The 23,934-nt window shown below is 37.1% G+C and overlaps 1 protein-coding gene across 1 annotated transcript in view; it reads right to left on the bottom strand.

Annotated features, from left to right (window-relative positions):
- Positions 1–673: 673 nt before the first annotated feature.
- Positions 674–23,934, bottom strand: part of LOC104160234 — a 37,795-nt gene continuing 14,534 nt past the window's right edge. The window contains exons 5-10 of the mRNA XM_009698321.1: positions 16,706–16,757; positions 13,319–13,430; positions 8,464–8,547; positions 6,774–6,897; positions 1,686–1,776; positions 674–1,000 (exon numbers count right to left, since the gene is read on the bottom strand). Coding sequence (XP_009696623.1) covers positions 926–1,000; positions 1,686–1,776; positions 6,774–6,897; positions 8,464–8,547; positions 13,319–13,430; positions 16,706–16,757 — 538 coding nt within the window. The 3' untranslated portion in view covers positions 674–925. The remainder of the gene's footprint in view (positions 1,001–1,685; positions 1,777–6,773; positions 6,898–8,463; positions 8,548–13,318; positions 13,431–16,705; positions 16,758–23,934) is intronic.

The raw sequence follows: 23,934 nt of genomic DNA, 5'->3' as shown, positions 1-23,934 counted from the left end.
GCAATACAAACGACAGTCAAACGAACTTATCCAGGCAGGACTCCGCCGCACAAAACAAGGACTTAACAGCCCCGAAAGAAAGTGAGGTATCATCCCTCCACCACCCGGCCCCGTCCTCCCTGCCAGGGTCGATCGCACCACCGCAGGAGCGAGAGAGCCAGCAGTCAGGCTGGCTCACAGCACGCTCCTTTCCTCATCTGCAAATTTATTCACACGCCAAGATCTGTGATTCACTACTAGGCAGTGCTTTCAACTGCTGGATGAATTAGTAAGATGTTGGAAATTGTAATAATAAAGTCTGTCATTAATTGGACAAAGTGCTGGAAGTTTGGTGGATCACTACCTACGGTCAGCGTCAGTCACTCTACAACAATTATAGCTATAATTATAACTCTATAACATTAATTACTTCTCTTTATTGTCCAACGGGGAAAGTTGTTCCCCGGCACCAGTCAGCACTGACCTCACAGCGATGCACTACAGGTTACCCAGCCTCACCTGATGCACAGGACAAACACAGCTGATGGGAGCTCAACTATATCGGTCCATTTAATTTTCAAATAAAGACTGAGAGAAGGAAAAGAGAGCTGGACGGAATAGGAGGTAATTTCCATCCTGGAACAGATTATCTTGTCTCATGATTAAATGTTATGTTGCAATTTGATTAATTCTATTTTATAGGAAATAAATTAACTCTTCATCCAATGTATTATCTAGACAGGAAACATTATTAGTCACAGACAAAGCTATTAGTCTGGTATTACTAAAAACATTTGTTAATCTGTGCCACATAGCTAAGCCTCTGAGAGATAACTGTCACTAATTTCTACTCTTTGACTTTAAAAATCTCACTCAAGAAGCCAGTTCTTGTTTATAAGATGTTTTTATACCACTTAGTGTTAAAAGCATATGTATTAAACACCTGTTACTCTATCAATGATTTTAAATCAGGAACATTTTTAATCTGGAAATCCAACAGCATCTGTCCCAGTGCTTTGCCCTGTAAGAAAAAAAAAAAAAATCCCAACATTTCATTTTACTATATAAATATACCACCTTTGTAAATTAAGGTTTTAAAAATACGGTTTAGTACGGTTCTTCTTTTCTTATATTCAGGTTTAGATGTTTCAAATATTTAATACTCAAATGGTACACTTGCAAAAACTGTTAATTTCAGATTCATGTAATGTCGTCAACACAAAAGATCTCCTATCCATCTATTTTTCTCTTTCAGATTTATATTACCAGTGTTTTAACTACAGGAGTCATAGGCTAGGCTAGAAGAGTTGTCATACAGTTAATGGTTCCTGTATGTACTAGGAAACAATCAGAATTGTCTAGTAAATCTGCATTCTCCAAAACCTGACAGCCTTTTTGAGAAGCTAATTTTGCTGGTGCATCTAAAACCACAGGTAGCACATCATGAAGAGCATAACTGATCTGAAGACTTCCTTAATACTTTCTTGTACACATCTTTTTCACCAGATATTCTAAATCAACTCTCTCCTTCCCTATGTTTTTTTCAAACCTTAGAACAATTCAGTAGATAATGCATATTAACAGGATATTAAAAGGAACTGAAGAGTCAAAACCAAAAGTTCCAGCCCAAAAGTTGGTTATAAAGAGACCGTGTAATACACACTTATAAAAGAGAACTACATTGAAATCAATGCTTTGATACATGCCTGTGGGTCACTTCTTAAGGATGCTATGCCACCACCACCAAGAGAATTCTTCAGAACAAAATTTAATCCATGGATTCCTGGCAACTCATATCTGTAAAATAAAATCTACACATTGTTTCTCAGGAGATTTTTGTACAAAACACTTGTACAGAACATAGAGCGAAAGACAGCGTGCAAAAATTTCATATTTCTGATTGCATCCAACTGCTGAGTCAAGCCTAAAAGTTAACTGAAGATTAACCCACGGCCTTCCCTGCCTTCTTGGTCCTTCCCTTTACTCCAAATCAACAGTCCTTAACAGTTTTAAAGCAGTATCATAAAGTAATCATTCTCGTCTTATTGAACTTCAAAACTCATTCATTTCTAATGACAGGTTGTTTTCTACATTTCCCCCCTCGCCCCAAGAGTTAAAGCCCATATAGAAAGCTCCATAGGAAATAGGTTCAAGATCCAATATGAACTTAAGAGCAGACAGTGGGCAGAGGGAAGTACTTTTAATATTTCCTAGTTCTGACACTGAAAAATACAATTGCTTAATTCCTGGAACTCACTTTTGCTAACAAAGGCCGACGGCTAATTGGGAAGGCATCCTCTTTATTGCTGAGAGATAACTATGAGTCACTAGATCAAAGTCTTATGACCAACTACAGATAATTTTATAACAAATGAAAAGTACAGCTACGTTTCAGTGCTTTCTTGGAGCCATGTACTTTGTTCAAATAAAATTTCATTTTAGTATGACAGACCTATGTTTCTGTTCCATTGCCACTGTAAGCATTTTTCCATCCTTGCTTTTGACTGGTGCAGTTCCAATTTGGAAACTTTTGTAGAAGTTTGGCAAATGGCTCTGTGGTTTCCTAACAAACTTGTTTCAAATTCCATAAATAGGTCTATAGCATATTTCCATTTGCCTCTCCTTGCACAATTTTTCAGTCTTTTGTCATCTTCCTTGCATTCTTCTTGTTTTTGCTTTCCTCCAATATCTTCTTTGTCTAAGGACTTGATAGCTTTCATTTATTCCATAGGAAAGGATTTAATCAGAACGTCAGCAAGACATGAGGAATAATGGAGAAAGACAATACCCGATTCTTGCTCTCTCTCCGGATGTCTGACTGCTGCAATTTAAGTCACGCTTCCTCCACCACCACCTATTTTTTTGTCACCTATCTGATCTTCATCTGTTTGGGACAGATTCTTCAAATCTATCCTCTGAAATAGCGGGAATTTCTTGCGGTGCTCTTGTACTGCCAATTGTCACTCTTTTTCAGCTCCTTTTTAGCATTGTGAAAATCACAGCTGTTGCTGATATTCACAGCTCTGTATGCCCTTGTATCTTGGGCATATGACCCAAACGTTTCATGGAAGGAGACGATTCTGCTGAGTGGCCTGGCAAACACTGTAGCTCTCGTTATGCTCTTGCAAGCAGTAGGCACGAAGTGTCTGCGCCCGTCTCCCAGGCAAGGAGTTTTCACTGTTCCTTCTATTCTTTCATTACCACACACTACTTCAGTATTAACATTATTAGTTGTTATTAAGAAGAAAACTGGTGTTAGCATTTTGTTGACCTTCCTTGAAAACTAGTTGCCAGGCAACGTGATCATGCTTAAAGGCAAATCCATTGGGAAGGCAGGGAAGTTTGACTAATCCAACAGCGCTCTACTAGACAACAGGAATATGAAGAATAAAGGAATTTCCACAGTAAGTCATCCTCACAATTTACTAAATTTAATAGCATAATCAACTACCTGCAGGATCAGAGGACCCCACAAAATTCTCAACTAAACTCAATACAAATTACCAATAACCACATACCATGAGAGCTAGAGATCTACCAAAACGCTACACTGTAAATCTTACTCTGAAAAACTGGCAAAGACTTCCAGGCAGCAAGTGATTTCCCAACTGGCAGATCTCTCCACAAGAACTAGACTAATGGAATATGTATTCCAGAACCTAGTAAGTCAGCTCCCGAAGAAGTTTCATGAAAATCAATCATTTAAACAAATCAGGAGAGAAACTGAAAAGCCTACAAAAGCAGAAGCAAATGAAAAAAAAAGAGTGGAAGAATTTGGTTTCACTTTCTGCAGTAATTCTGGCAGAGGGAGTGTGTAATACAAGCAACAGATTTTAATTTGGAACAGTATAGAATGGTACATTCACTTCAAGTACTTTGAGGAAATATTTACAGTGAGACACTCTAGCTAAAACTAGAATTACAAAATAATATACAAAGGTGAGCACTTCAATATTTTAAGGCCTGTTTGAAGCATCTGAGCATTCAAAATATTTCTGCACAAAAAATAACACTCCCACAGTAAAAAAAAAAAAACAAAAACCAAAAACCAGTATAACCATCACAATAGTCCAGCAACCAGCAACAATAGGTTAACCGAAATGTTGGCGTGCATTTACCCAGCATAATTAAGCAATTTAAGTTTAATTAACTGAGATCAAAAGGAAGAAAATATTACCTAATTATACAATTCAATCCAGAGTTTAAGAGCTGCTTTTAAAAATCACAGAAAACAAATAAACTCTTCAAAGAATACCAAGTCTGTGACAGAAACCAGTAAACCAAGGAAAATTCACTGTTCTAGCTGAACTCCTATGCTTCTGCACAACGGGGTGCCCGCTTAACTACTTCCTTTAAAGTGCTGTACGTACATATTCAAAGAAGTCAGGTTTCCCTGTGAATTTCCTGTTAAAACGAATGGAAATAATAATGGTACAAAAATTATTTAATGCATTTCAATCAAGAAAAAGATAGAATTCCTCTGGTCAGAGGAAAGCAGGAACTGAGTCTATAGGGTTAAAGAGCTATTTGCACATGAGATATACTGTAGAAAAGTATTCCCCCCCCAATAAATATACATACAAAAAAAGCAATCTTGAACCATCAGTATCCACATTTCTTGTTCTTAATCTCTTTGTAAAAATATCCTGTAAGAAATCAGCTGTTATATTTTTATTTCTGAGCATTGGGATGCTCTCAAAACATAAAGAAGATAACCATATTTCAGAAGATGAAACCAGCAAATTCCCACAGCATAATTTTACTATCCTTCTTAAATGACTGACCTAATACCACTAAATGAAATGTTTCTTACTCCATATCTTAAGATCAGAGCTGTTAAGAATGTACTCTACATAGAGGGGGAGGCAATCACATAGGTTTGGGGTTTTTGGGTATGGGGGGTGGTTTGAAAGACTGTTTTTTGTTATTATGTTACCTGAAAATCTGGAAATTTATGAGTTCTCAGTGTTCTCTATCAAAATAATCCCAGCTTTTCTCTCTTTAGTATGCCTACTTAATAGCTTTAATGAAAAAGAATGAAAGGCAACTGGCTGACAATCTCTGTTTTGCAGGGAGGCAGAGCCATGGTTGGTATGTTTTTAGTAGCAAAACTAGTATGTCTTTTTTTACCACTTACAGTTTAAATAAAGGAAATGAAGGAAAATAAAAGAGCAAGATAGCTCTTTTTATGACAGTTAAAACTAAAAATTAAACAATTTAAAAAGAAACTATACAATCTGAAGCACATGAGCATAATCCTTATAATCCTAAATGTCTCCACAAAAGGATTTATTCTTTTTCCCCAGTAGTTTTTCAATTCACTCACAGGGCGCCATTATCACATCATTAAAGGAAGCCAAACCCAGGAACAGATAACCTAATTAATCAAAATAAATTGGCTTCATCCAGACACAGCAAATTTCAGCTTATTTGTGAACATAAACAGCATTAAGGAATGACAATGAATCCACTTCTAGAAGTATCATTAGGAGGCATGACATTTTTGATTTCTTCCCTTCTCTGCTCTGTTTCAGAGGAAATTCAGTTACATTTTTCCGTATCACAATTTATTAGATACATAGATTTGTTAGCACTTATGAAACAGTGGGTGAGATCTGCACTGAGCTGCTTATAAGACAAACAACAGCACTTACAACTCAAAGAGCAGGGATTAAAGTAACTCCAAGCTCTCTCTGAGCTTTGAGCTGCAAAAAGACACTTAACAGTTTACCCATTACCCATGGAAATATATAATGATTTTGGCAGAATCTCTGTATTTGCATAATAATTGACTTTGTATCAAACAGGTTTTAGAAGACTGAATGGTTTGTTGCAATATCAAGCTTTTGTTCATTTTTAAAGAGGTAAAAAGGTTTAAAATCTGTTGACTGTTTTACTGGACATCCTTAGAAGAACGAGCCCTATTACCTCATGCTTCCAAGAACAGTATGTGTCTCATTTGCCAGTCCCCAGGAAGGACCCTGAGCATCAGCTGAAGATACCGTGAAAACAAAAATGTTACGTATGCTGTCTGCTGGCAGAGGATATTCTTTTGTAGACGAATATCAGGTAAAAGTGCCCTGTTTAGGATGCATTTTCTTTCACATTTTAAAAAGGGAAGTTAGCTGTGTTTTTTTCTTTAAACTCTGGCTTGGTATATGAGGCAAAAAGTGTCTAAGAGTGGGGTACTCAAAGGAGTATTTTCTCTAAAATGGGTGAACTTCATAAAGATCAAAATGTTTTGCCAAGACAGGGATAGGATGAGGCATGTTTCTGACGGATGATCAGGTACATTTGGGCTCCAGTCTAGAGTGGCTGCGTGAATGTCTTTCAGGTGGTGTTTTAGGGATTTCAAACTCCCAGTTCTGCAGCAGCTCCGAGGCTTGTGAAGCTTCAGTTACTAAGGCTCCTGCAGTCTCCAAATGGTTCCAAAATAATGGAAAGATACATTTCCCAAAAGACATTAGAAGTTACTTCTATTTTGTAGAGACATTCTGTATTGGAAGAAAACAAAGAAATAGCCCCAACACTAATATGCTAATTCTGGGATTTTAAATGCCTTCACTAAACAGATTCACTGCCTTTGTCCAGCTTCAGTAGAGGCCCAAACTCATGTTCTTTTTCAATGACTATTGCTTAAGTTGTTATTTAAAAAGGCAAAGAAAGATACATTAAAAAAATACTGAAGACAATACGCACAGGTTTGCAATATTTATGTTAACATACTTTAAGATAACTTCTGATACCATCATGTATCTACCGTACAACTGTGGACTGAGCAGTAAGTTACTCACCTAGTTACTAGTTCTTCTTCAGGTTTTTCTCGCTCGAAAAGGTGTTGGAAGTAATTCTCCAGGGCTTGAACAGTTAAGGTTTTCTTTAGGTATGGATAGTAGAGGGGATGCCGTGCTATCACACCTGTTAGGTATAACTGGCATCAGTTGGAATAGGAGCTGTTAAAACCAGTTTGTATTTATCCTTTCAAAACTGATTTGAGATCCTCCTCTTAACTGAAACTGTACATGTGGATCCTCTTTAATGAGCTCCTGAATAAAAAACAATAGTATGACAGCTTTCCCTCTGTCAGTAGAGAGGTAGTGTGGAGTATGACATGAAAGAATGCTCCCAGCCTAAGTGATTATTGGACTTTTTTTGATACAAACAGTCCCTGCCACTGAAAGACACCTGAAGAAGAACAACATCACAACAAACAGCCCACAGGCAGTTCTCTTCCCCCAAATGATTTGCAAGACTTAGACAAGTAATCACAATTAACTATGACAAGGCATGATCAGTGGTTGAAGGTTTGGTCCTTGCCCCACTCCTTGTATGAGATCCTGACCTAAGTGTGAGAAGTCACAATTACATTTTGATTGCTGTAAATATAAACTTCAGGTAACTTTATGCTGAAGCTGAGGTTCCACAGCAGGACAAGGAAAAAAGATCCCTGTGACACAAATCTGCTTATCTGTGGACTTCAAAGCTAAATTAACCTTAGAGGTCAAGTTTGTTGTTGTTGTTCCTTACTAAGCAGTAGTGTCTTTGTATCTGAGGAAGTCCATTAGCTACGCATCACTCACGATTTGGCAATGCTGCATTGCAACAGTGGTCAACCACAGCGAAAGAAAAAAACAAAACAAACCCCCAACAAAAAACCAAAAAAACCAAAAACCAAACCCCAAAACAACATTCCTTCATTCTTCAACCCAAGAAACAGTTTCACAAACAAGAACAAGAAAACTCTATTCCTAAATATAAATGAACAAAATTAATCACTTTTAGCATGACGGCTAATAGCAAATCAAATCCCAAACGCACCTTTAATTCATACTGAGCTTTGAACACCACACACTCTCATCTTCCAACAAGAGAGCCAATTGTTGCATGCAGAAGTAAGGAATAGAATGAATTATTAAACGATGCAAGAAGCAGCACAATCAATGTAAAGCGACTGCACACTGAAATACACCATTTGGATTAACAATATAATAAAAACATTCTCCTACTCGCTAGAACAACTCAGGTATTTCCTAACACTGTCTATGTTTTAGCCATCCTTACATATTACAAAATTAATGTATGGAAATATTATACATGATCAGACAACCAAGAGATTGTATTACATAACACATATACATGAAGGCGTAGAAACTAATGTGTAAAGAAAACCTTAAAAAGCCATTTCTTAACTTTGGGGAGCTCAACTTTGCAACCCTAAACAAAGATCTTTCTTTGTAGTATGACACGCAAGTATTTTTGCTTAGTACCTCAGATTTCAACAGCTCCTAAACAGAAAGCTACAGGTATTTAATTAGTAAAATCCTTGTTTTATACAGATTTTTTGTTTCAGCACAGAGACAACTAAAAAAAGAATAAATCAACTGATGTGAGAGATTTCAAAAAAAAAAAACAAACAAGAAGAGCACTTGATACATAACTCTTATCTGAAAATCTTACTTCAGAAAGCAGGAAAAAGAAAAATACCTATGTTTGCAGAGTTGCCTTTGTCTCCACTTCTAGTATATGCAAGATCTTCTAGGCGGTAAGTATGTGGACCACTTGGCAGATCTATACAATGTAAAAATGAATACATTTTAATGATAGTTACAAATTATAGTACATTTTGAAGAACTGTAATTTTAAGTGTATACTTTCTGCATTGTTTGTAGTACTCCCGAAAACATTTCCCAAGCTTGCTTCCCAGAGGAACACCTAGAGAAGAAGAGGTGAGGCTGGGGGCCAGAATTATGAGACTGATCCCTCCTGCTCTGTCTCCCAAATCCTTTTTACAGCCAAAAGCTGTACCAGGCATCCCTCTTCCACCACCCTGGAATATGAAAATTCATCTTGGTCTGTGCAATGTGGTATCTCTGAAGCAGGCATAGCAGCTGCTTGTCATTTCTTGACTAGCTGACAACTTTTGTCCCCTTAACATACAGATCTCTCTGCTTTCAGTGCAGGGGGAAAATACATGTAGTTGCTACTGTCCTGATAATTCTGTAATGTCTGTTTATTCTAATAACGTCTGTAGAGAAGTGTCACAATTTAGAATTCCTTTTCAAGACAACATGTGTGTCTCACTTTCATACACACTGTTGTAACAGTCACTTATTCAGCTGCATAGAAGGAGCCGAAGATTTCTTTATTCAAATTACTAGTTTTGTAAATATCTTAGTATTATATAAGTAAAAGTCATAAATGGTTATAAATGCATGCTCTATAGGAAGCCAATCTTAATTTTTTAACTTGTCGATGTCCAGGTATTGGACTTTCAAGCCTTTAGGAACATAAAGATTGTTGTGCTTCATTGAACAAAGTTCATATTAATATTATTTTTATCCATTTACATATCAAAAAAAGCAAACCCACTCCTGCCCAAATCCAGAAATTCAACCTTGTGGGATCCACATAGTTTATACGTGAGGTTTGATGGTTAAGTTACACAGCACAGACCTCTTGCAACTGTTGATTACTAAGAGCAGTAGGCTGTTACCATCTAGTTTCTGTTCCCCAAAACGAGAGCTGAAGCACTCTGCCACTGAGTTTCAGTTAGTTGCTGATAGCAGGATAATACTGAAACCTGAAGTGTAGGTAATATCCCAGCTTTTAGGCAGTGAGAATCTAGTCATTTCCAGCCCGTTTTGCTTCTGATCCAACTTCCCCTACAGCCGTATCAACCCTCCTGGCATCGCTGGCTTTTCAGTCCCAGCATCTCTAACAGACTCATCTACGCTCCTGACTCACAGCAGACCACTCACCCTGCAGCTGCCCTCTCCTCTGTCTCCTTCCTGTCATTTTCTCATCCTTCTGCACACAAACAGCAGCTCTCCCCCTCCCTGCTCCTTGGACATCAGTACAGGGAGCATCCAGGGCAGGGAGGCAACAGCCTTCCTGCTTTCTGTCACAACTGCTGGGGCAACAGCTGCTGCTGGCAGCCACAGGCAGCCACTGGCCAACCAGCGCCGGTGGGCAGCCACAGGCAGCAACTGACAAATGGCCAAATTTTTTTATTTTTTTATTCAGTCCTGGGCACATGCTTGTCACAGAAAATTTCAGTCTAATGTGTTAAAAACCCGTCAAATATAAAGGAATTGAAAAGAGGGTCTTTGTAAATCAATTATGTTGGGCAAACTTCACATTGCAAGACACAGTTTATCTTTTCTGTACTGTTATTGCTTCTGCTGAGGGTATCAAACTATTGTGCTGTTTTTGTGGTTTTGTTTTTAATTTTAGGGAGTAAGAGACCCAATAGTAAAGGTGTTATGCTCTAAATGCCAGCCAAAGGCAGACTGTATTAAGAAGTGTAACTATACGATTTAAATTCACCCTCAAGATACAAATGAATGTTTAAATTACACTTAAAAACAAGATTAACACTGTAGTAAGTTCAAGTATGACTTGAAGTGCACCTTCTATTAAGGCACGGGTAGATACCCACTCCTTGAACTGCATCAGGTGATGAGGTAAACCCAGCCCTAGCCAACTCATCATCACCTTCAACTCTGTCCTGCCCTCAGAGAGTTGCTGACCCTGCAGACATGAAAACCAGGCTGACCTAAAGAGCTATAGCAAGGTTGGGTAAGAAAGAAACTATGTCCAAATCCTGCAGTAAGTCATGGTAGCACGAAATTTGAAATGGTGAAAGCATACAATGAAAGAGTTGACAAAGGAGGTTTGTTTTGAGCTTGATGCTCACAGTCTTTTCCATGTTCACTTCCATGAAAAATGCAAGCAGAAATGTGCCATGAAACTTGGCAGAAAATATTAAAGGGTGTATTTATTTATTTGGGGAATATTATTTTTGATTAAACATCTCCATTGAGAGAGGATCTGAAAAAGTCCAGCTAAAGCTTATTATTTGTTTTGGACAAGAAGACCACACTTCCATACACTACAGATATCACATTATCTTTAATAATTTCATTCAATACACAATTCAAAAAAAACCAAAACAGTAGTGCTTCTTCAAAGGTTGAAGTATGACAATGTTTAAATTGTATAAGCTGCAGAAGTGTTTTCTCCATCAGACATTTTACTTTGTTTTGGACAAGAAGACCACACTTCCATACACTACAGATATCACATTATCTTTAATAATTTCATTGAATACACAATTCAAGAAAAAAAACAAATCAGTAGTGCTTCTTCAAACGTTGAAGTATGACAATGTTTAAATTGTATTAGCTGCAGAAGTGTTTTCTCCATTACACATTTTACACAGACAGCCTTTGACAGTCTCCCTTTAAACAAAACCAGTTCAAGACAGTGTTCTGGTGTTCTCATTTATTATTATCCTAATTGATTTATCTTCCATGATCTGTTTATCAGGAAATTGTTTTCATTTAATAAACATCTTAAACAAATCTACAAAAGAATTCCCTTCAAAGCTAGGGCAAATAGCAAATTCAAATTCCACCCTCCCAGAACCACATCTAGCAGCATTTCTGAAATCCATTTTCACATATTTCTCTTATCTATTCAAAGACAACTAACAGTCTCTCACACTTGAGATAACCATGAAACTAAGAAAAAATACTTCCCTCCTTACTAAATGCTGACAGAAAATGTTTTAGCAGAAGTTACTCCTTTTACAGTCAAACCCATTTCTTTATTTGTCATCCATGCTGTCCATGCGTTAAGCCACAGAAGTAGGTAAGCATTTAGTCACATACGGAAAACATTTCTATTTACAACTAAGGGCAAAAATTTAGAGATCCTTCTCAGGGGAAACAACCAGAGGAGCTCTGCTGTCCCTCAAAAGTGGGGTTTTGCCTGAATAAAGCCTGAAGAATTCAGTAATTAAACGCTGATGTCAGGCACCTCAGAAAGTTTTCTCAAATGGTAAGAAGCCAATGGGGAGTCTAATAGCTTTTTGTTTCTCCAATATTTAGCATTGTAGTCACCTTGAAAAAAAAATACCAGGTCCTTTGCTGACCCCTTTATTAAGCAGAACAATGACTTCTTTAACTTGCCCAGTTTGACGGTGCGAATCCACCACTGCCCTCCTGGGAACTCCCAGGTATCAGAGAGATTCGGGTGTGACATTAGATTTGCAACAGATATAAGAGCTGAAAACATACTTAAGAGTTTAACTTGTTTCTGCATGACACATAAATCATCACATTGAAAAGATGTTTGAATAGATGGGGAAAATGAACTCATGCATGACAGTCAGGCATCCAGTATCAGCGACTTTCAAATGACAATAAACACAGTCATATGTGTATTTCAAAATTTCTCTACATGATACAGAACATTCCCTACTAACTTATAATTACCCGTTACACTAGTCTATTACCAGTTTTGGGAAATACTATTCACCTATGTCTGGAATCCAGAATAAATCTTAACATACTGGCACCTTCACAGTATAAATTTTTTGAGTATATACAGACTTTAATACCTGAATTACTCTTTCAGCATTAGAAATATTTCTAAAAATAATATTAACAAGTAATCTTTAGGTACAGTCACCTGATTTAGATTTGAAAATATCCATCCAGCTTTAAACTAGTTCTCTGATTTCTCTGGTGAGCAGGAATAAAGTAATAAAGATTCTGTTTCAACCAAAAGGGAATTATGAAGTGTACTATACATTAAGAAATACTGTATATAGTTCTGCCATTATAAAGAATATAAAAATTTTGAAGTGTCTAGCACGCTCAGTAATCCATAACCTAGTACCTAGCTTGTATGAACAACTGACTGAACACTTCCTTTTCACTGCAGACATCATGACTTGCTCCATTCATCTCACTGGTTTGCCCTTCTGAAGTTTCTTCTTTTCTTTCTGCAGAGTATTTGGTTAGGAAAGTCTAACAGTGACACAGGAATTACCGGGCTGGATTGTTAGCCTAGTGTGTTTTCTTTAAAAGTCACCAGTTCCAGGCTGATCCCTTTCTTGTTCATTTTGAGAAGGCTGCTGTACAGAACAGGGCCAAATTTGAATTACTTAAATGCTAAGCATTCTGTAAGTCTGTACTTCATTCTGAACACAACTATTTTGATGTAAGGTAAACCCAACTATTTCCAGGATTAAGAAAGTAAGACTCCAGCATACTTTGAAACCGTATTTCAATTCCAAGCCAGCTTCAGTTGTGTCTAAGGCTCAGGTTTTCTGAATAACGATCTACTTACATACTTGTTATAGTTTCAAATACATTTTATACTGTGTGATGCAAACCTCCTTTCTTCCAAGGAAAGTAGATTATACTATATGTTTTTAAGTCAGTTGCAAAACACTTAAAGAGGTAAAATACATTTCACAGAAAATCTAGCACATGATTTTCGAGGACAAAGACAGTAAATTATATATTCACAAATAAAAAGATGAACATACCTTTCAATTCACTGCTAATCTTAGGTGGATCAAATGAAACAACCTCATCTGATGTAAACGCGAGATCCTCCTCAAATGTCTCAACATGCTGCCCATTTAAAAACAGGTTGATCTGGAAAAAAAAATCCATTTTCAAATCATCAAATTAGAAATCCAGTGCAACGTAAATAAATAAAGCGTACTTCTAATTAAGTACTGATCTGGGACATTTTCACTAACAGCTTTACGGATAAGGTTCTGTTGCTCCCTTTCAAAAAGTCACAATAACACTAATGATCCATTATAAACCTAAAAGAAATCTTTGTGTAGGCAAAAAAGAATAAAAAATCAAAAGAAATGCTCTACCCAGTTTGGTATGTTTTAAAGGAAGACAAATCACTCTCTTTCCATCTCCCTCTATATACAGCAGCACTACATGGAATTTTTGTCACAACTCTTGACAGCTGGATCCCAAAACTTGAAAGCTCCCAGCTCTTCCATGATATAACCCCCTTTTCTTCTTAATGTCACTGTCTGTGTTAATGACAAACTCCTCTTTGGATCCTATCTTCATCTTCAAATGAATTTTGTGAAAGCATCTTATAAAAAAATAAATTAAATACTGGGTATTTTGGGTTTATGTTGGGATGAAAATATGAAATAAAAAAATGCAATGCTGTTCATCTTGCATGATGAACTCTCCCTCTACCCTCCCCTCAAGAAATCTTTAAAAGTACACAGTCAAGTGTGTTATTTTATTAGCTGATTGGGCTATTCACTGCAGATGAAAGCAAAAGTTTTTCTGGTTAAATCATATAGCACAACCATGTAGAAAAATTAACTGCATCTATTTCATCTGTATTGGAGGACTCCCAGTACTAAAGACTCAGACATACAATCAGGTTACACTGTCACAACAGAACAGGATACACCAACTTGGCTGTAGCAGTTGTCAGTGCTCAGCTGTCAGCAAATACAAGATAATTCTACTCAGTCCTCTTTCTTAAGATCGTTCTTAGAGAATAGCTGGTAGTGACAAAGGCCTCCAATGCTTATGCAAGAGGAAGATAAAAAAAAAAGAATATTTCAGAAAAGCTGTTCTTGGCTTCTGTAGGTTTGCTGGAATTTTTCTCCCTAGGGAAAAGTTTTAGGTTATTTTTTAAACATGGAAAAGCACACAGGGAAAATAGCTACTGTTTGCATTGGAAAACTGCTGGTGTTCCATGATGAAAATCGGGACAACTGCTTAAGAGCAGGGGAAACAATAAGCAAGATATTGAATCCAAACTGACACCCAAAAAGGTGTTATCAAACACAAAACAAAAGTACCCACTGTGGCAATGTTAATGTATCTGAAAAATCTCCTTATGGAGTGTTTTTTTGTTTTAGATCAAATGCTGAACTAGAGCAACTAGACTCTTTATAACTGAACTTTCAATCCTGAAAAGCAGTTAATTCATACCTTCCTTACGCTGTAATCTCTAGCTAGACCATTGTTGTTAATACAGGGCTAAAACTCTGAATGAGGACTTGAATCACTTGCACCACACTTTTGCATAACCTTCAATATTACTGCAGAACAACAGTGATAGGTCACGTGGCATTTTGTTAATATGTAAGTGCATTCATCAGATTAGTTACACAGAGCAAGGATTTTGATTTTCTGTATTGAAAAGAGTAGATGAGACACTGCTTTCTTTCCCTGCTAAATCAGGTTACTATTCAATCTCAACAGTATTTTACCAAGTCTGGAACACAGTGCTAATTAGTAAGTTTACATTTAATTCAATGAACAAAACAGTGGTAGGCTAAATTTCCATAAAGATAATAATTTCATATTAAACTTTGCAAAGCTATTTGTATAAAGCAAAAAGTAACTGACAATAAAAATAAGTACTTGAACTTCTTTAAATTACAAGAAAGGGGGGGGTGTGTTTAAATGATTTTCCACTATGCACAGTTTCTAAACTTAGTTTTAATAACTAAATGGCATCTCCTCTGTAAAATTAATCTTAAATTATTTCCCACTAATGCAGAATACTACTCAAAGAAAAAAGTAACATCTGGGCTTATTTGTGCTAAGCACTGTATGCATGCTAAAAAATGAAAATGAAACAGTCTTTTCCTGAAATGCTTTGAACACTTAAATTGATCGCTGATAATAATTTTATAAAGTTGTTTTTTCAATTAATTGGGTTTTGTTTGTCTCCCTGCCCCTCGGCACCTTTTCACTTGCTGCCTGTGCTCCTAAGGCTTCCCTTCATGACCCTAAGCAGAAGCCTGTCACGGTACCTGTGGTCTCACACAGAGCAACGTTCTGGCCTTTGGCTACCTTCTTGATGGTGAATGAGTGAGAAAGTTCTTGCTGAGGGAGAAGCATCATTATTAGGACGCCTTGGCAGGAGATGCATGCAATAACTACAAGTCAGTTAAAGGCCCTGGAATGGGAAGGGCATATATGCAGTTTTGTCTGCAGTCTCTAAAGGATAAATTAAGTATCTGACGGCTTCAGAAAAGCAGAGACCAACACTTATAAATCAAAACATTTTACACTTTCAGTAAAACCAGTTTCTTCAAGTTTATGTTGAAGACTCCAATCTAGACAGAGGTACATGTGTAATGAAAAAGTAGGGCTCTAGCTCAACATTTCATCTTACACTGTAATTTCTCACCTAGGACTGCCTAGTCATCTGAACCGTAACTTCTCAGACTGAAAGAGACTATTGTTATGAACTGAATAGGGCCACAGAGAGGGAGCTCATTCACATGCTCCTCCATGATACCCATCACAATATTCACACAGGCTTCCGTAATTTTTCAGTTTTTGCAATATGGGCAAGAGCAGAAATTACTACTACTACTTTTATAGACCGGGTATTTGGAAAGAAAAGGCCCAATTGTCCATTAAGGTAAAATCTGTGTGAATCAGAGGAAATTCAATGATTTTAATACTTGTTTCCAGTAGTATATACAAAACGTAGGCACCCCAAAAAGTCAGAAGATGTGTCCAGATTCACAAGATTAATGTTCAACTCTCTGAACACTGCCAGTTGTCTTCTCTTTAAAGAAGGACCATTAACTTTCCAAAACTATATAATTTTCCTAAGCACTCTTCGCAAATGCAGTAAAAATAATTCTAACCTACAATTATAGGAACCTGAAAAGGAAGTTCAGTTTTGATGCAAGACATTTCAAAATTCACAGCAATTAAAATGCTAGGTTGGCAAGTTCAACAGTTGTAAAACATTCCATGTGAATAACATTAGCCTCTGGTAAAATATTTTTTTAATCAAAGTTCCCAGAATACTTTCCAGTTTTAGGACTCAAAGTCACCAAAAAATGTCAGTCAGCAGAATTTTTCAAATGACTTCAAAGAGAACAGAGCAGGCTTTAAGCCGTAAGTCTTACCTGAACATTGCTTTTGGGATAATAGAAGAAAAATGGCTTCAAAACTGGAGACCTAGACACACAGAACAACAAGCGTAAATTCATTTAACCAGAAATTAATGAAAATGTCAGATCACACATCTCTAGACTATTCATACATCAGACAAACACTTGGGAAATTAAAAGCTATTTAGCCATGATTAGCAATGGTTTTCCAAACAATTTTGGAAAGCCTGAGAAGTGTAGAAATTCCTTAAATTTCATTATTAAGAAAGTTAAGATTTTGTTGTGAGCTAAAAAAAAAAAAAAAAGAAAATAAGAAAAATTTTTTTTGGGGGGAATAGCCAAAATACCGAAAATATTTTCTTTATAAAGGATGCACTTCATGACACTGAAGTCTATTGTACTGTCATTAGCCTCACATTGATACCTAGGCTAGTTACATAGAGGTACTGGACATATATCTATAGTTTCTTCCCCCATCTCCATGTGCAAGACAGACATATCAAAGTATTTGCTTAGGGACAAAGAAGTTTTAGATGCTCTCATAAGTAAGTACGGAAAGGTGAGCATATAAATCACCAGCAGATTTTAGCCATATCTAGAAAAATACTGAATCAAACCAGGAATTTTTTTTTTTAATATGCTCAACATTATTCTGTTCAGCTTGCTCACCTAATGGGTTCATGCTAACATTCTGTGGAATGTTCTGGGACATTTGACCTCACATTTCTACGTGAAGTGGGCTGGTACAGACATAAATTTGCTGTGCCCATATTCTAAACTAACAGATACAAGAGAAATCTGGTCCATAAATCTACATTTATTAGCATATGCTTGAGCTACTGCCCTGCCATAAAGTCATATTTAAAGTTCTCCCTACAGCTTATTATGTAAAGACATTGTTATGAGCTGATCAGAGACTTACTATTCGATAATTCAATAAAAAATTTTATTATTTGCATACATATCTTGTAGCACTCACTATTATCTTGTTATCAGTTATTACGCGTAGTGTGCAACAGAAAGATTTTAGTTGCTTCTGTGGTTGCTGTTTCAAGGTAGAGAAGCTTGTGATGGTGAATGGTGGGAACACTACCGTCACATAATACAACAAGTTAATGAACAGGAGTTAACTTACACTCTGGGGCGCCCTCCAACAATTCCAGTGAGGCCAGGTGCTGGAAATGGAAATCAAATTCACAAAAGAACTGTTAAAGCCATCTTCAAAATGCTAGAGCTCATAGCCTACCGTAGCTTGAATCATTCCCATAATGCACATTTAATAAATACTGGGAAATATCTAGCGAGTTATATATATTCTCATAAGTTACTAAAACTGAACATTTTGTATGACAGTTAAAAAGGCAAAACATGTAAAAGGTACCATGACTTTTAACGAAAAATGAATTTGTTTTAAAATGTGCAAAGTATAAACTAAATCTTTAGGTGGTTCTGCATATTTTGTATACCAATGCCAGTCAGGCAATACATTTGATAGAAGAACTACTTAGCTTTGGGTTTTCTGTTGCTGTTGTTTTATTTACTTTTAAAGACAGCAGAGAAACAATTCTGACCTGAATCATGGTTTGTTTTAATACTTACTATGACTTTGCTTATCAGATTAACTGTTTCAGATTAACTTGCACCTTTCTCTTTAGCATTTTCACTGGCTACCTTTGCTTTTTTAAAGTGGTGGGTACTGCAAATCCCATTCTCTCTCTTTGATACAAGGTAATTTAGGGGCTTAAGTCACTAGTGTGATCCCAGATTTGCAGTAAGTCAGCACTGTGATTAGACTCTTGTTTATTCTCAATATCAGGTTGCCAGGCTTTACTACCTTTAAACCCATGTACCCAGCTCAACATTTCTGAAAGAAACCGTTCTGCTTCCCTCATCCTGAGCATAGCTTCTCACACTTCTTTCTGGCATGGATGGCATGCATACAGCATACATCAGAGCTCCATATAGTATTGCAGGGGAAAGAAACAGTAAAGTGCATACGTTAAATCAGTCTAGGAATTAACAAGTGTGTTAAGCAGTCCCTTAAAAACAAATGCTGTGGAAAATGGTCCACATGGTGCATTTACGGAAATGAATCCCGGCTAAAATGGGCTTCATGTTTCCTCCAGGTGTGAATTCTCTCTGTGCTCCAAACAGACTAAAAGCCATGTCACCATGCTGCTGTGGTACTAAGCTCACACTGACAACCTCTACTCCTCAGCAGGCTGTTTTAGCTTGGATTCAGTGCCTTGGTAACGTGGATGCATAGCAGTGGCAGCATAAATGGTAGAACACAGCATAGATTAGAGAGGTCACGTTCATTGGAAGTGATTTCCCTGAAACAGTGGCTAACAAGGTGTTTTAGTGAATTTTTTGAAGAGGGATGCTGTTACATAGTCCTTATCTTGATCACATTCCTCTATAATTGGAGACACATTTGGAATCAACAAAACTAAAATTCAGTGCGTATTCAAACGACTGATTCAGAGATGGCAATCACAGTAAATAAACCTGAAGTTACGGAAGAGGTCTTTTGCCTAAGGCTAGTCCATAATCACTTTGCCAGCTTGGCCAGTGTGCTGGTACAGTACTTGCACATTATAACTAATTCACAAGATAAACAGACTTCACTGACTATATTTTTAGCCAGAGGCTGAAAAAGCAAACCAACCAACCTCAAAACACAGCAATTTTTAGAAGGTGCTACAGTTGAGAACAACTGGAAGGGGTGTTAGTATTAACTCACCCTCTTCCCCACCACCCACCCCCCCAAAGCCTATAATGTTTTCTAGTACAGGAGAAAAAGAATGCCTTCAACAACAACAACAACAAAGCCATGAATAACCACCTCCCTACCCACTAAGTTCTGCTGCAAAAAATGTGGTAGCAGATTAATGTAAGGAGTTCTTTCACATTCTGTGTTACACAATTTTAAGTGATTCAGTGAAGATTCAGCCCTATACGTTTAACCTGTGCACTCATTCAAGCAGAAAACTGCCATTCAACACTAAACCCAACTGCAGTTATTTTACTGAATTATGCGCCTAGTTTGTTTATTTAGGTTGTTGAGAGAGAAGGTTGGATATGGTAAGGTCATGTTAAAAATACAGGTTCATAAAGTTAGTTATTTTAAATTATCTGTGGATTGTCACATGGCTCACTTCCTGCTAGACAGCTGAACTGCTCATTAAGGATACCAGATTTTGCTCCAACATCAATTTCAACTTCCGTAAAGCTCTCAAAGAAAGCTCTTCACTTGCCTGCTCTCACACAATGGACCTTGGCTCCTACAACAAAGCAGTTCTCTGAACACTGACAAGAAAACAATTCATCTAAGAGGAACCACTGCTCACACCTGGAGGCTACGATAACCTTCTACTGTTGCTTGCTATTACCAGTCTTGCAGAGTTCTCCAGCACAGGCTACTCTAACAGCAGATCTGCCTCTAGAGATACTACAGCTACCCCTGCATAAATGCAATTGCAGAGCAAAGCTACACCAGTATCCCAGTTGCAATGTTATTAATGTCTGTCTTAACATAAACAATGGATTGGATAATCTAAGTAAGACGGTAGTACAATTTAATTTTGTCTATATGCAATTCCTACTTAAGCTTCAGGCAGAGAAGATGAAGCAAATCTTAAATTGATTATGGCTTATAATCAGTGATTTGTTATTTGTGTAAACAGCATGAGAGCACGACACCTCACCACAACCCAGGACTCAGATCCCCATCACATTTCTCCAGTAAAACTGAAAGGTGGCAATGGAAGGTGAAGCACAGCCAGGTTAACAGTGGGCTTGTCACTGTGGCCAGATCTACTTCTGCCAAGTTAATTGTGATGTCCTTAGATCAACTGTTGTCAAGACACCTTCTTTAAAGAGGTCTACTCGTGCTGTACTTTATGCTTACTTTATATTGCTTGCTTAAATATCTCTGCAAATACTCTCCCTCCCTTCTTTCTGGAAGACTTATCTTTATCTACAATGACATCAATAATTTGTCATACTTGTAGAAAGTATCAATCAGGCTGTAGTATCAAGTTGATAAGATTATCAGCTAAATTGAAGCTGTTGATTTCCTTTCCCAGAAATTTTACGTGACTACTTGTTGCTATCAGAGCTCCATTCATTAGTTCTTCAAGGCAGGTAAAGCATCACTAAGCACAGTGTCATCTTAACTGCAAAGAGTCACCCTTGAACAAATTGCTTCGCTTAAAGTTGACAAACAACTCACTACCACTATCCACCAGCTTCTGTGCCCCAGAATGACACAAAACCGATGCACTGCAAAATGAGCTGAATACCTTTATAGCTGGAGACCTTCCCTTCAATCTGTTTATATTCTGTTCATCTGTAGGTACAGTACTTGCCTGGTGTAATCATCATACTGAATATCATGATATTTATTTTGCTTCAAGTGTATACGATCCAAAAGCCCACCATTTCCAGGAACATTCTCCCTCACGGTACCTGAGGACCTAGCCTGATAACTACAAATTCTCCAGGTGGCTGGGCATTTAAAAGCAATGTGTCAGTACTGGGGATTACACCACTTGAATTCCACTGATTTCATTAACTCCCATGACTCTTCCCTCTAACCTACTTTCAATCTTATCCATTTTCAGCACAATTACATTAGGAAAAACAAGCCATCATCCTCTGTGTGCACAGGTGTGTATTTTGTCAGTTTTTTTCCTTTGCGTTCATGATTCTTCCAGCACACCTGGAAGACCCCAAATTTGGGGTCCAATGGCAAATTTCACCCAAATCTGAAGGATGGAGAGGAATCTCAAGAGTATCACCCCATGACCACCATCACCCTGTGATTTGGCAGCAGTGTAGTGACAGATGTGCATGTAGATAATACAAAGTGAAGTCCATTCAAGATACACTCCTTAATACAGCAGTTCCACCATTTCTGATCCTCAGTGTACATTATCTCTCTCCAGCTGCCTCTCAATCTTCCCCCCGCCCCCAACCCCTCACCCTACAAAAATCATCTGAGGATGGACTTGCAACAATCAATGCTTTTGAAGCTCATATATGATATGCCAGAAAAGACAGCAAGTTTCTGACAAATTTCATGAACAGTGGTAGCAGGCAAACAAACGAGCACTGGGAAAACCAATGTTGCTTTCAGATGGGGTTGTCACAGCTGCCCCATCCTGATCCTTTGACAATCATTCTTCTCTCCTCCTCTGCACCAGCTCTGGTGTTCACACAAGCATTTCAGCAAGTGGATCCACTGAAAACCAGCCCAGGCAAAAAGAATGCTTAAAATAGGCCCAAACAAGCACCTATTTCAATATGTAGAACCACCATGTTCTAACATATCATAATCTATGTCATAGATAAGACACTCTAAAATGCCCTGTATCAGGAAAAGCTCTGGTTGGAACCTGCAATTAACTTATGAGATGCAAATTCCCAGCAAACCAAGCTTCATTCCTTCCAGCTCTTGTAATTCCCCATTGGACTTTCTGAATGGTTAGACAGCCTTATGTTTTGCCTCCTTAACAGTTCCTCTATCCTATTCAAATCCTACTTTAATGGCCACATCCAATTTTGGCTTATTACTTCTTATTCTTTAACCTACTTCTGTCAAAAAAATAGTAAATATTTCTGTACAAATCTATATATTTTTCAACAGAATAAAACATTATGCAATATATGAAAGAAAGATGCTAGACTGCATGAAACATTTTGTAAAATATTTTGGAGTAAAAAAGCATGAAAATGCTCTGATTAGTGGAAATCTAAAAAGCTTTAAGTACTTTAAATTCAACAGATGACACTTCTTGCTTTGAAACGTCACCAAGTTCCAAAATACAGTGATGTCTCTTGCTCACCAACTTACAGTTTTTGACCCTCAGTGGTTTGTCCCTTGTATTTCTGGTGACTGAATTAGCTCAACCAAAAGGTTATTAATGTATTTACCGCATATTCTAATAATATATATATTTATATATAAAAAACAGATAAAGAAGCCTATTTCTCGAGCATTATGTTTTTAAGTGATCAAACCAGACAGATCTGAAATCCAAGGTTTTATACTCAACAGTTCTTACAATATAGTTGAGTAGAAGTACAAAATACATACAATCTTCGTTTACAGGGGTCAATTATACAATCTTAATTATTCTATCCATGTCCTCTGAATACAGCAGATAAACTATCTTCTGCAATATTATTCTCAAAAAATGGGGACTGCAGTAAACTGTTAGAACAAGGACATTTCTGGAAGTCTCTTCTAACACACTTAGGAGATCAGTCATAATATTTACATATACTCAAGCACTTTAAAATCTCAAGTTGTATTAACCAGCTGTCATCTTAGTGTCAAACTCCGGTCATTTTAATGTGAAATAAGGGTCAGCACATGATTTCGGCTATTAGTAAAACATTTCTTAGCTACTGAATCCCTATTAAACTATAAATGTCAGTTTCCCACAGCAAGGCTCTTCTTGAGCCTCTTCTACACTGCGTTTTATTCAGAATAAAATATCTGAATTAAAGACAATAAAATAAGTACACTGCATCAACACAAATTATTTAAATGCCAACCATAAGGCTGACCAGACTGTATATAACGAAGACATTTTCACTGAGTAGTACAAACCTCATCTGTGATTGCTAGCTTTTGTGAAGTGATGGTGAATTTCTATAGACTGAGCAATGCAGAACTGCTGCTGAACTGCACTGAACTCCCAAAGGCTACTACAGATTTAAAAATCTAAGTCCGTGTGTCTAGGATTATTCACTGCCAAGTACAGAAAAGCTCATTTTACAGAATAGGAAAACATCTCCAGACTCTGCTATTAAGACTGAACATTACAGACACATTTAAAGTTTTATTTTTTTCAGGAGACCATATATGCACAAAACCAAACAAACTCGCTAGTTGCTGTTAAAAAAAATTGGCTGTTATCAACTTTCAAAGTATTGAGAAATAAACAGAAGGCATACTTTTACCAATTACCAGGTATTAATTGTAAAAAAATACAAAAAGATTGGATTAGGTGTATTTGTCTTTTTTTTTTTTTAATAGCTTGTATCCCTTTAAGCCCATCAGAAGAGCATAATCTAAATGAAAACTGGTTAAGAGTTTTGAACAGGCAAACTAAATACCATGCTCAACAGAAGTTTACAGTAAAAGCCTTCAATTCCAAAGAGAAAATAAACAACAAATTATCTCAATGAATATCCCCAGTTAGTTCAATGTGATCACAGTCTATCTTGTAGGG

This window comes from Cariama cristata, unplaced genomic scaffold, assembly GCF_000690535.1.
Source record: "Cariama cristata isolate BGI_N322 unplaced genomic scaffold, ASM69053v1 scaffold21624, whole genome shotgun sequence".
In the NCBI taxonomy this organism is placed as follows: domain Eukaryota; kingdom Metazoa; phylum Chordata; class Aves; order Cariamiformes; family Cariamidae; genus Cariama; species Cariama cristata.
Note: the sequence above shows the minus strand (reverse complement) of the source record. Positions and strands in the feature narration are given on the sequence as shown.